General features: G+C 47.8%; 1 protein-coding gene across 1 annotated transcript; it reads right to left on the bottom strand.

The window, feature by feature from the left end:
* Positions 1 to 417: 417 nt before the first annotated feature.
* On the bottom strand, positions 418 to 4,384 carry LOC123397114 (manganese-dependent ADP-ribose/CDP-alcohol diphosphatase). Its single transcript, XM_045091788.1, has 3 exons — positions 3,829 to 4,384; positions 2,353 to 2,598; positions 418 to 1,767 (listed from the first exon to the last, which is right to left on the bottom strand). The coding sequence occupies exons 1-3, from the start codon at positions 4,382 to 4,384 to the stop codon at positions 689 to 691; spliced, it is 1,881 nt and encodes a 626-aa protein (XP_044947723.1). The 3' UTR covers positions 418 to 688.
* Between the last annotated feature and the right edge of the window lie 6,263 nt (positions 4,385 to 10,647).

The raw sequence follows: 10,647 nt of genomic DNA on the forward strand, positions 1-10,647 counted from the left end.
TTACATATTCGGTATAAGAGGCAAGTGAGATTTTACATTTTTCTGAATCTTGTCAATCATAGAGACCCTAAATCTAAATGTAGTTACGATATGGCTAATTTCACTCTGGTGTGTCTCTTTAATGTTTTCATGCCACGCATACAGGATGTAAACATGATCGTTATAGCTTCTAAACATACACTCATATCTCAGATGAGAAATAATATAGATATGTCGATCTCACAAGAATTCTCTAAAGCACAGTACACAGTTTCGCATGCATGTAAATACAATCAACGAGACTGTAAATCTGACAGTACACAGTTTCCGCTGCCTGCTTACAACCAATCTAGACCATCATACTCTGGGAACATCTATTGGGACATTTCTTACTCCGTGCGTTTTAACTTCTTATCAAGATATATTCAAAGACAATAATAAAAATAGAAATAACATGGATTTTCCATCCAAAATAGTATTGCATTTGTACACTTACAACAAAGACTCCTGAATAGTAGAGCCTAACACTGTGCTCCATTCAGCAGTTCCCAGATGGTGAAGTAAGCATTACAACAGTTCCATTGTTATTTTTCCACCACTTTCAATGTTATTTACATGTAATAGTGTTGTCAGACAACAGGAAGTCACATGAGTTTTCTTTCAATAGCATCACCAAGAGTCAAAATAATGAAGTCACGTGCATTTTACTCTACAGCGCAGCTCGATCTGAGGACCGAAAACACATTTCAGTATCAGCCATTCCATCAGAGCCTACAAGCAACAGCTTGTCAGGATAGGCTTCGATATGCCCGAATGCACTGGTGCCAGGAGGACACTCAAGCGCGGCCTCGAGCGTGCGATGGTGCACGCCATGGGAGTCCACTGAGTAGCCACCCTTGTGGTCATGCCCGGCAAAGCAGGCCCTAACACAGTTGTACCGTCGAACAATAGCCATCACCTCATCATAGTTCCACATAAGAGCTGCTGGGTACACTGCGCCAGGGTCCATCGGGAGATGACTGCATAGGACGACATTCTGCCGGCGGTCCGATGCATCCTGGAGGACATCATTGAGCCAGGACAGCTGCTCCTTGCCAACCGCACCATTGAACTTCACAAACCGCCTGTCGACATCAACCAGACCGTCAGGGCTGTTCTTGTCGGTGTTTGGGTTCTTTTCATCGAGGAGCTTCATTGCTGCTGCTGTCACAGGATGATCCTGAGGCCAGCCAAGCGCGCTGAAATCATAAGCATCCAGAACAACAAATCTGTACTCAGGACATGGTGAGAAGTCATAATACGCACGATCAGAACCCGTCGGCATCTTCAACAAAGCCACCAGCTTGCTCCGAGGAAGGTTGTAGAGGCAATGGTTGCCGAACATGTGGTAGGTCGGGCCGTCAAACTTCTCAAACTCGTCGAGGACCTTCTGCATCGCCCACACCGACTTATCCTTTGGGCAGAACCCATCGATGGTGTCGCCAAAGTTGATCGAGAACTTGATATTGCCTTGCTTGTTCCATGTGCTGACAGCTCTTTGAAGGACGCTGATGCTGTGCCGGTAGTAGCGTGGAACGCCAAGAAACGAGCGGCCGTCTGGGATATCGGCGTACTGCACATCAGCAATGACGCCAAATGTGAACAAGGGCTTCTTGGCAGATGCATGGACTAGTCCGTTTGCGGTAGCCATCACAAGAACCTCAGCGTGACCTGTCCTTCGAAACCTCTGTTTGCAGGGAAGGCAAAAGTAGAATCTGGAACAGAAACGCGGTGCCCCTTTGCTAGAACCTGCATAATATAAGCCAAGCAACATTTGTTCAGAATTTGGGTGAGGGGAACAGTATATATCACACTGTCACATTGATGGAGTATAAAGCAATGTGGCGCAATGCATGTATCAAGAATTCAAGATCATAGCAGTAAAAATCTCTGCTTATGGAACCGTTGTGTTCCATATAAAAAAAGGGTATCTGCATATTCTTCAAAATTTGTAGTGTAATAAAGCGTAGTTTCACCCACCCTCGGACACTAGCTCCTGAAGCCATAAGACGAGAAATGTCCTAGCATTTCCACTAACAATGTCTATTGCGTGTTACACATTCCACCACGAAGTAACCTTGGTAGACTCTCAAATCTTGCTGTACATGTGTGTGCCCAACTAAAACAAGCACTTGTGATTTACTGCTAATAAATTCTATTCACCTATCTATCGACCCGAAAAACTGCTGATAAAACCACTCCTGAGATTCACACGAAGCGATGAGATGCAGCCGAGCTGCTTGTGATAGGAGCCTAAGAACTACCGTGCCGAGAAACAACAGACAGCAACGACCAAACGATCACAAGAGGAAGGAAACAGGGATGATGGATTACCGGCGCAGCCACAGGGGCGGCGAGGTAGGCAGCGGCTGCCGCGAGCGGGCTGGGAGGACTCCGGCGGGATCTCACGCGCGCTGGGTTGGTAGCTCCTGGATCGGACGGTGGAGTATATAAGCAGCGAGCCGCCGGGAGGGGGAGGAGTTTGGATCTTGACGGAAGCCTCTGTCCTCCGCACTTCGGCTGGGGAAGGGAAGGGAGAGGCGGAGACGGTGGGGCAACGAGTCGGAGTCGGACCACCGGCTGGTCGTTAGCCCTGGGCCGAGGAAGCCCATAACAAAGCCCAAAAATGCAAGGGGTTGAATGTGATGACTTTTTTTTTTGTGTGAAAATATTTTTTCTTTTTTTGTATCTCAAAGTAAATTTATTTGCTTTCAAGAAAGGGGGCTGCTACGCATCTACCGGTGGATATTTATTAAACATCCACCGCCTCGACAATCGTTAGATCTCGCGCGTTGCGTCCGATCCGCTCCGTCCGATCCGCTCCTGTACTTAATTCCTGAAACGACGCTCGAGTTGCAGAAACTTTCGCTTCGTTGCAAGAAATAAACTTTGGATTCGTTAATTCCTGAAACAACGGTCGAGTTTCAGAAACAATTTGCTTGTTCCAGATTTTTTTTTCTTCGTCTTTCTGTAACATAAGTAATTTTACGGAAGGATTTTTTGCAACAACGGTCGAGTTTCAGAAAATTTTACAACGAAAGTCACGTTGCAGAAGCAGGGGCGGCGACGTAGGGGCACGCGAGGCCGCGGCCAGGCTGGCGGTGCCGCGCTGTGACAGCCCGATGCCGACGTTCCACAAGATTCCCCTCTCTTTTCGTTTTCGTCGTGTGTCTATTTTTATTTGTCCCATCATCATCGCATCATTCACATCATCTGCATTGCATCGGCGTCTCCGTTGCCGCCCGTTTTCAAAACTTGCATCCGTTAGTAGTTGTTGGTATCCGTCGTTGTCCGTTTTGAGCCGACCGCACTCGCACGCCCCCGCGACATCGTTCGAAACCCTGTTTTTAAAGCGTGCGTAAAACTTTCTCTGATCGGGTTGAGATTTGACGTGCGGTCTTATTTTAATATAGCCAGGCCGCCTGTCGAGTTTCGTCGCAATCGGAGACCGTCTGGTACCCGAACGGTCGCCCGTAGCGGCACCGTATTCGGTCTATCGTCGGACGTGTGTCGGTGTTTTAAAATTCGTGCCGCGCCGCCCGTTCTCCCTCTCGTCTCCGGATATCCCCTCTACACGGCCGCGTACCCATACCCGCGTTCGGAATCGTCCGAATCCGACCCCGCGGTTGGATCCGGAACGAAATTCCGGTTAACCGAGCCCCCCGTTTGTCTATATATAGCCCCCATGCCATTAATTAGAGAGCCACTCCCCCTCTGCCTCGAAATCCGTGCAAACTACCCGAAACCCTAGCCTCCCGCCTTCCCTCTCTCTCCTCCCCCCAGCCGCCGGGCCCGCCCGAGCCCGTGCACGGCCCGCCGAGCCCATCTGGCCGCCGCCCCGGGCATGCAGCCACCGCCGTTCAGCCCCGCAGCCCGAGCTCCTCCTCCCGAGGCAGCAGCTTCGCTGCCAGCCCCGATCCGGAGCCCCGCTCCCGAGCGCCGTCGCCGCCAGATCGGGCCGCCGCCTCGAGCGCTCCGCCGCCTGGGTCCCGCGCTGCGCCCCGCCGGATCCCAGAGTCCCGCCGCCCGATCTCCCGCGCTCCGCCGCCTCGGATCCGTGCCCCCTGCTCCTCGTGCCGCCATCCGTCGTCTTCCCAGAGGGCCGCCGCGCCCCTCGCCGGTGTCTCCTCGCTCCGTCCTCGCCAGGGACCTGCATGCAGCCCCGCCGCCAGCCGCCGGTTGCAGACGCTCGCGAGCGAGCTGGAGACGAACCCCCAAGCGCTTCGCTGCTAGGCGCCTTGGGCCGCGCCTCCCTGGACCGGCCCAGTCGGCCTCCCGAGCCGCAGCACCCCTCGGCCTGCCATCGCGACCGGCCTCCTCCAGCAGGCCAAGCCTGCCTTAGCCTTCTCCACCGACCCCGGCCCATCTCCACAACCGGCCCAAGGAGAGGTGACATCCCCCCCCCCGCCTGTGCACCTCTTATCTATGTAGTGCCCCTGTTCGGCCCATTGGCGAGTTAGGGTGATTTTCGGAATTATCTAAATTCCAGCAAAATATACGTATATTAGACGTTTAGTAAAACCCCCGTAACTTTTAAACCGTTAGTCGGTTTGCGACGTGTAATATATGGTTCTGAGGCAGATTTGCGCGTAGATCACGATTTCACAACTTGCACATTTGTTTGACGTCGTTTGACATGTCGTATGCCTAGATTTACGTGCTGTCCCAATAGTATATTGCCCGTGTTTAATTTTCGTGCGTGTCCGGATAGCCCGTATGCCTTAGACTAAATGCCCATGTTTTAGGGACTAATTTTTCCATGTATTTTAGAGCGGTGACAGGTATTTTTTACGTGTAGGTATTGCCGGTAGTTTATTTTCCCGTGCATAGGTTATTTTTCTCGCATTTAACGTGTGGCATTATGTTCTTGTGCAACCCCACAAATTATATATGTTTTCGGGGTAGAAAAATCCATGGGAGATATTTCGCATTTAATGGGATTTTTCTGTGCAATTAGTTTTAGCATTAGAGCAAGTTAGTTCGCGAGATATTTTGCTATGTTGCCCTTTTGTTTAATTCGTAGGATTTATTCCATGCCTCGTTCGAATTAGTTGTCAACTAGAGATTTGATCTTGGATGTTTTGTTTAGCCGCTGGTATTTTTGGTTGCAATAGAAATGCATGTTTAGGTGTGTTTTCATAGCCCTCAAGTTGCTAGAAATAGTGCTGATTTGGAGGAGCTGAAATATTTCTAAGTCTGGAATCTGTTATATTTTGTTGCTGTCCTGTCTTGCTTGCATCTTGTGATCTGTAGCTCTTTTGAGGTTGGTTCAATGGAGTTAGTTGTACCCCTTGTGTTTCTCTAGCATGCTGTAAATTTTCATCCCATTTGGAGTCCTGTAGCTATAGGTTTTGATGCTGTCAATATTGCTTCAGGCTGAAAACTGCACTTTCATGAAGTGTTATTTTCACTATGTCTGAAATAGTGTGTGGGAAGCCATTTTGTGACTTCTTTCCCTAGTGTTCCTTGCTGCCATGCTAGTTGTTGTTAGCTGTTCGTAGTAGTGCTTCTTGCCCTCTTCCGTGCCATGCCTTTCTTGAGCATATCGGAGTTGTGTAGCCATAGTTGTGGGGCGTAGAAAGTGCCATGTGGCTGATTTTGGCAGATTGTAGTCAGTTCTTGTTTTGCTCGTAGTTGTTGAACCGTAGCTCCGATTTGAACGTGTCCTACATGAAACTTGCTTAGAATCTCGTGTAGTTTCATTTTATCTTGCTGGTTGTATGTTTTGAAGTGCTCGTAGCAATCGTTGCACACATATTGCATTCATACCATCATATCTTGCGGTGCTTGTAACTTTTGATCCGTAGCTCCGTTGGAGATGTTATTTATGTGTAGATTGCTTGCCTTGGCGCGTAGAATCACGTGAACCTATTTGTTTTGCTGTTTAACAACTAATTAAATGCATTAGTTCAGATCTGGACAGAATTGTAAATTAACATGTGAGGTCGTCTCGGAGGTGCTATATGTCATTTCCGACCTCATTTAAAATGCCTAGATAAGTAGTTTAATTACGCTTCACCTCTTGCCATGTTTAATCACATTTAATATTGCCGTGTACCTAATCGGGATAGAAACTAAATAAATAGACGTGGAGTATCGTCAATATGCAACTCTTTGCATATTGAACTTCACTTAATGTGTAGTGTTTGATTGCGTGAATTGTCATGCCGTGTCTTGCATGTATTCAACTGCTCATGCATCATATGTGTTGTGCATCGTGTGGTGAATTCGTGTGTTGATTCGTGTTTCCGGTTTGCTTCGTCTCGATAGAGTTCCACAAGCGTGTTAATGCTATTTAATTTAATTTAATGCACCTATATACTTGGTAAAAGGTGGAAGGCTCGGCCCTTTTCTAGCCTGGTGTTTTGTTCCACCTTTGCCCCCTTAGTTTCGGCTACCGGTGTTATGTTCCATAAATGAGCGCTCCTAACACGATCGGGGTTGTTATGGGGACCCCCTTGATAATTCGTTTTAGATTAAAGCTGGTCTGGCAAGGCCCAACTTTGGTACTACATTTGTCTAAACACCTAATAAAATTGCATAGGGACTTTCCGGACCCCGAGGATAATTTAATCAACCCCCGGGCCAGTGCTCCTCATGGGTGTTGGTCCCACCTAAGCGATGTCCGGCGCCCCTCTGGTCACCCGGAGGTTTAGCGATCCCGACGTCTAGCTCATCCGCCGTGTCCTGAGAATGAGGTACGCGACTCCTATCGGGATCATCGACACGTCGGGCGGCCTTGCTGGATTAGTTTTACCTTTGACGAGATATCTTGTGCATCGGGATTCCGGTGATGATTCGGGTAATCTCAGAGTTGAAGTTTTCCACTAGGGAATCCGACGAGATCGCGAGCGTCGTGATTGAGGATTTCTATGCAGCTTGTGGTAATTTGTGATGGACTAGTTGGAGCACCCCTGCAGGGTTAAATCTTTCGGAAAGCCGTGCCCGCGGTTATGTGGCAACTTGGAAACTTTGTTTAACACTGGTTCTAGATAACTTGAAATTAACTTAATTAAAACTTGCCAACTGTGTGCGTAACCGTGACTGTCTCTTTCACGAGTTCCTTCTCCGATCGAGAACACGGTGGGGTTATGTCTGACGTAAGTAGGTGTTCAGGATCATTCATTTGGTCATCAATAGTTCACGTCCGTTTTACGTAGATCTCCCCCCTCTTCATTCTTGTATTCGTAAGTTTAGCCACCAAATATATGCTTAGCCGCTGCTGCAACCTCACCAGTTAACCATACCTCACCCATTAAGCTTTGCTAGTCTTGATACCTTTGGAAATGAGATTGCTGAGTCCCCTGTGGCTCACAGTTTACTACAACACCAGTTGTAGGTACAGATAAAGGTTACTTGACGCGAGCGCGTTGATTGTTCATTTGGAGTTGCTTCTTCTTCTTCTTCTTCTTCATCGATCTAGGATGGGTTCCAGGCCGGCAGCCTGGGATAGCAAGGATGGACGTCGTTCTTATTTTCTCATTTGTTTTCATCCGTAGTCGGACCCTGCTCTTATACTTGATGATTATGTAATGTACTGATGTGACTCTGATGTAGCTTGTGGCGAGTGTAAGCCAATTCTATTATATATCTCTTCTCTTCAGTACATGTACTTGTAACGATATCCATTCTTGCGACACGACGAGATGCGCTTCTATCCCTGACGAGGCCCTCGTGCCAAATTGAGGATAGAGTCGCATCTTGAGCGTGACAAGTTGGTATCAGACCAGTACCGACCTAGGAGCCCCCTTGATTGATCGAACTTGGCCGAGTCGAGTCTAGTAAAAAATACTTTGAGTCTAGTTATATATTGGAGAGTAGGATTCTTTTTCTCCTCTTCTATGCTCTGGTGAGGAATCTTGACGTAATAATTTATTCTACTCCTCTTCCCACTCAAATCTTTTTTAGGATCACGCGGATATTCTTGGGATCTATATGATGCCGATGTGACGAAGTTCTGTCTTGGTGCCTCCTGTCTGACTTGATTTTCTTCCGGGGAGTTGAGCTCCAGGGGATTCTTGAGCACATCGTTATCATTCAGATTTCTTAGTATCTCAGAACGAAGGATGTTCGTAATTGCTTCAATACTAGTAGTGGCGAGATAACCCCGATGTCCCCAGTACTGGTGCAGATTGTTCGGGAGTACTGCCATACTTTGTATCGTTGTGATCACGAGGGTCTGTTGTAGATGAAGGTCCGAGATTCTGGTTGTGTGTTGACGGATGTGATACAAGTGACGGGTTAGTATAGGAGTTGTGTGAATATTACTCCTTGTATCCGTGTACCAGATTGCATGACCAGATATTTCGGGAATTCATAGGTGGGAATTCAAGTAGTTGCTTATAGGACAATCTTCCAACAAATGCATGATCTTAGGTTAGGGTTCGACATCTAGTGGATTCGTTTGTTCATGGTCGACTTACAGCGGTACACGTTGTGTCTTAAAGAGTCCTTGTAGCTTGCTACGACTCGGGGACGCTTCGTATGTCGGGTGCACTGCCTTGCACTTGATGGCTACTATAAAATCGTGCCCGTGCGATCCCGTCCATGAAAATATCGGACGAAATCTTTCTCATGAGTTTGTTCTGGCTTGTTTCGTAAGCCACACCCTTTGTTTTGTTGAACTATGGTAATTCAAGTCGCTTCGATAGCAAGTGGTGATTTCAGATCTTTCCTAATCCGTGTTCTCATATTTTTATGGGAATGCAAATTCTTTGTTCAATCAGATCGTCATATCAATTCCATTCAACCGGTGTGTTTCTCTCCAAGTGGATTCAATCCTCTCCAATTTTTGCAAGATCGTTCTCTTTTCATCCGGAGTTCGTCTCTTCTGTCCCAAGTCGTCTTTGTTTTTCCCCGCCCTCCCGCCCTTTTTCTTCGGTGATTGGATTTCATCCAAGCGCATTCATTTCATTGTGCTTCCGCTATCTCTTCTTCCTTTCGTAGCCGGTGAATCGTTGTGAAGATTCTCAGGAGCTTCTTGTTGATCTTTATTCATTCTTGTCATCCTTACCGGTGAATTAATTTCAGTCGTCAGTGTTCATCATATCCTTTTCATCCTTGTAAATTCTTCCCCATGTTGGAGATTCTTATCAGCCTTTCTTGTTGTCATTTCTCTCTATTCTATCCGGAGTGCTGAAGTTATCCCAGAAGTTTCTTGTTCTCAATTCTTTTAATTATTTCAAGGTGCTAACCTTATCTAGTTTTCTTATACCGGTGCAATATCCCTCTTTCTAGAAATCTTTTCAACGGTGGTCTCTTCGAGTGGGCCCATAACCCACAGGTTTTTCCCAGGATCTTATATGTCTCTTCTAATCTTTTCAGAGATCTTTAATTCTTTTCAACTATGACGTAAGTATGAATTTCATCGGTCATATTCTTTCTCCAAGTTCAGTTTGAATTTATTCTCGTCTTTGGCTCAACCTTTCATTCTTCTTTATTCCGGAGTGTCTCAGCTATTCTTGGTGTTGTTCCTCATCATCATTCTCAGCTTGCAGATTCGAAGGAGTGTTTCTCTCAATCTTGGTTCATTCTCTTGGAGATTCATCATTTCAGCTGTTGGGGAACGTCGCATGGGAAACAAAAATTTTCCTACGCGCACGAAGACCTATCATGGTGATGTCCATCTACGAGAGGGGATGAGTGATCTACGTACCCTTGTAGATCGTACAGCAGAAGCGTTAGTGAACGCGGTTGATGTAGTAGAACGTCCTCACGTCCCTCGATCCGCCCCGCGAACAATCCCGCGATCAGTCCCACGATCTAGTACCGAACGGACGGCACCTCCGCGTTCAGCACACGTACAACTCGAGGATGATCTCGGCCTTCTTGATCCAGCAAGAGAGACGGAGAGGTAGAAGAGTTCTCCGGCAGCGTGACGGCGCTCCGGAGGTTGCTGATGACCTTGTCTCAGCAGGGCTCCGCCCGAGCTCCGCAGAAACGCGATCTAGAGGAAAAACCGTGGAGGTATGTGGTCGGGCTGCCGTGGAAAAGTCGTCTCAAATCAGCCCTAAAACCTCCGTATATATAGGTGGGAGGGAGAGGACCTTGCCTTGGGGCTCGAGGAGGCCCAAGGGGGTCGGCCGAGTCCAAGGGGGGAGGACTCCCCCCCCCCCAAACCGAGTTGGACTTAGTTTGGTGGGAGGGAGTCCTTCCCTTCCTTCCCACCTCCTCCCTTTTTTTTTTCTTTTCTCTTGATTTTCTTTTCTTGGCGCATAGAGCCCTTTTGGGCTGTCCCACCAGCCCACTAAGGGCTGGTGTGCCACCCTCAAGGCCTATGGGCTTCCCCGGGGTGGGTTGCCCCCCCGGTAAACTCCCGGAACCCATTCGTCATTCCCGGTACATTCCCGGTAACTCCGAAAACCTTCCGTTAATCAAATGAGGTCATCCTATATATCAATCTTCGTTTCCGAACTATTCCGGAAACCCTCGTGACGTCCGTGATCTCATCCGGGACCCCGAACAACATTCGGTAACCAACCATATAACTCAAATACGCATAAAACAACGTCGAACCTTAAGTGTGCAGACCGTGCGGGTTCGAGAACTATGTAGACATGACCCGAGAGACTCCTCGGTCAATATCCAATAGCGGGACCTGGATGCCCATATTGGATCCTACATATTCTA

This window comes from Hordeum vulgare, chromosome 5H (assembly GCF_904849725.1).
Source record: "Hordeum vulgare subsp. vulgare chromosome 5H, MorexV3_pseudomolecules_assembly, whole genome shotgun sequence".
In the NCBI taxonomy this organism is placed as follows: Eukaryota; Viridiplantae; Streptophyta; class Magnoliopsida; order Poales; family Poaceae; genus Hordeum; species Hordeum vulgare.

Coding starts and splice junctions, on each gene's coding strand:
- LOC123397114 (XM_045091788.1), bottom strand. CDS start 4,384: ATGGGCCGGGGTCGGTGGAGAAGGCTAAGGCAGGCTTGGCCTGCTGGA. Junction 2,599..3,828: donor CCAGATGGGCTCGGCGGGCC/GTGCACGGGCTC, acceptor GCTAACGACCAG/CCGGTGGTCCGACTCCGACT. Junction 1,768..2,352: donor CCGCCCCTGTGGCTGCGCCG/GTAATCCATCAT, acceptor TATATTATGCAG/GTTCTAGCAAAGGGGCACCG.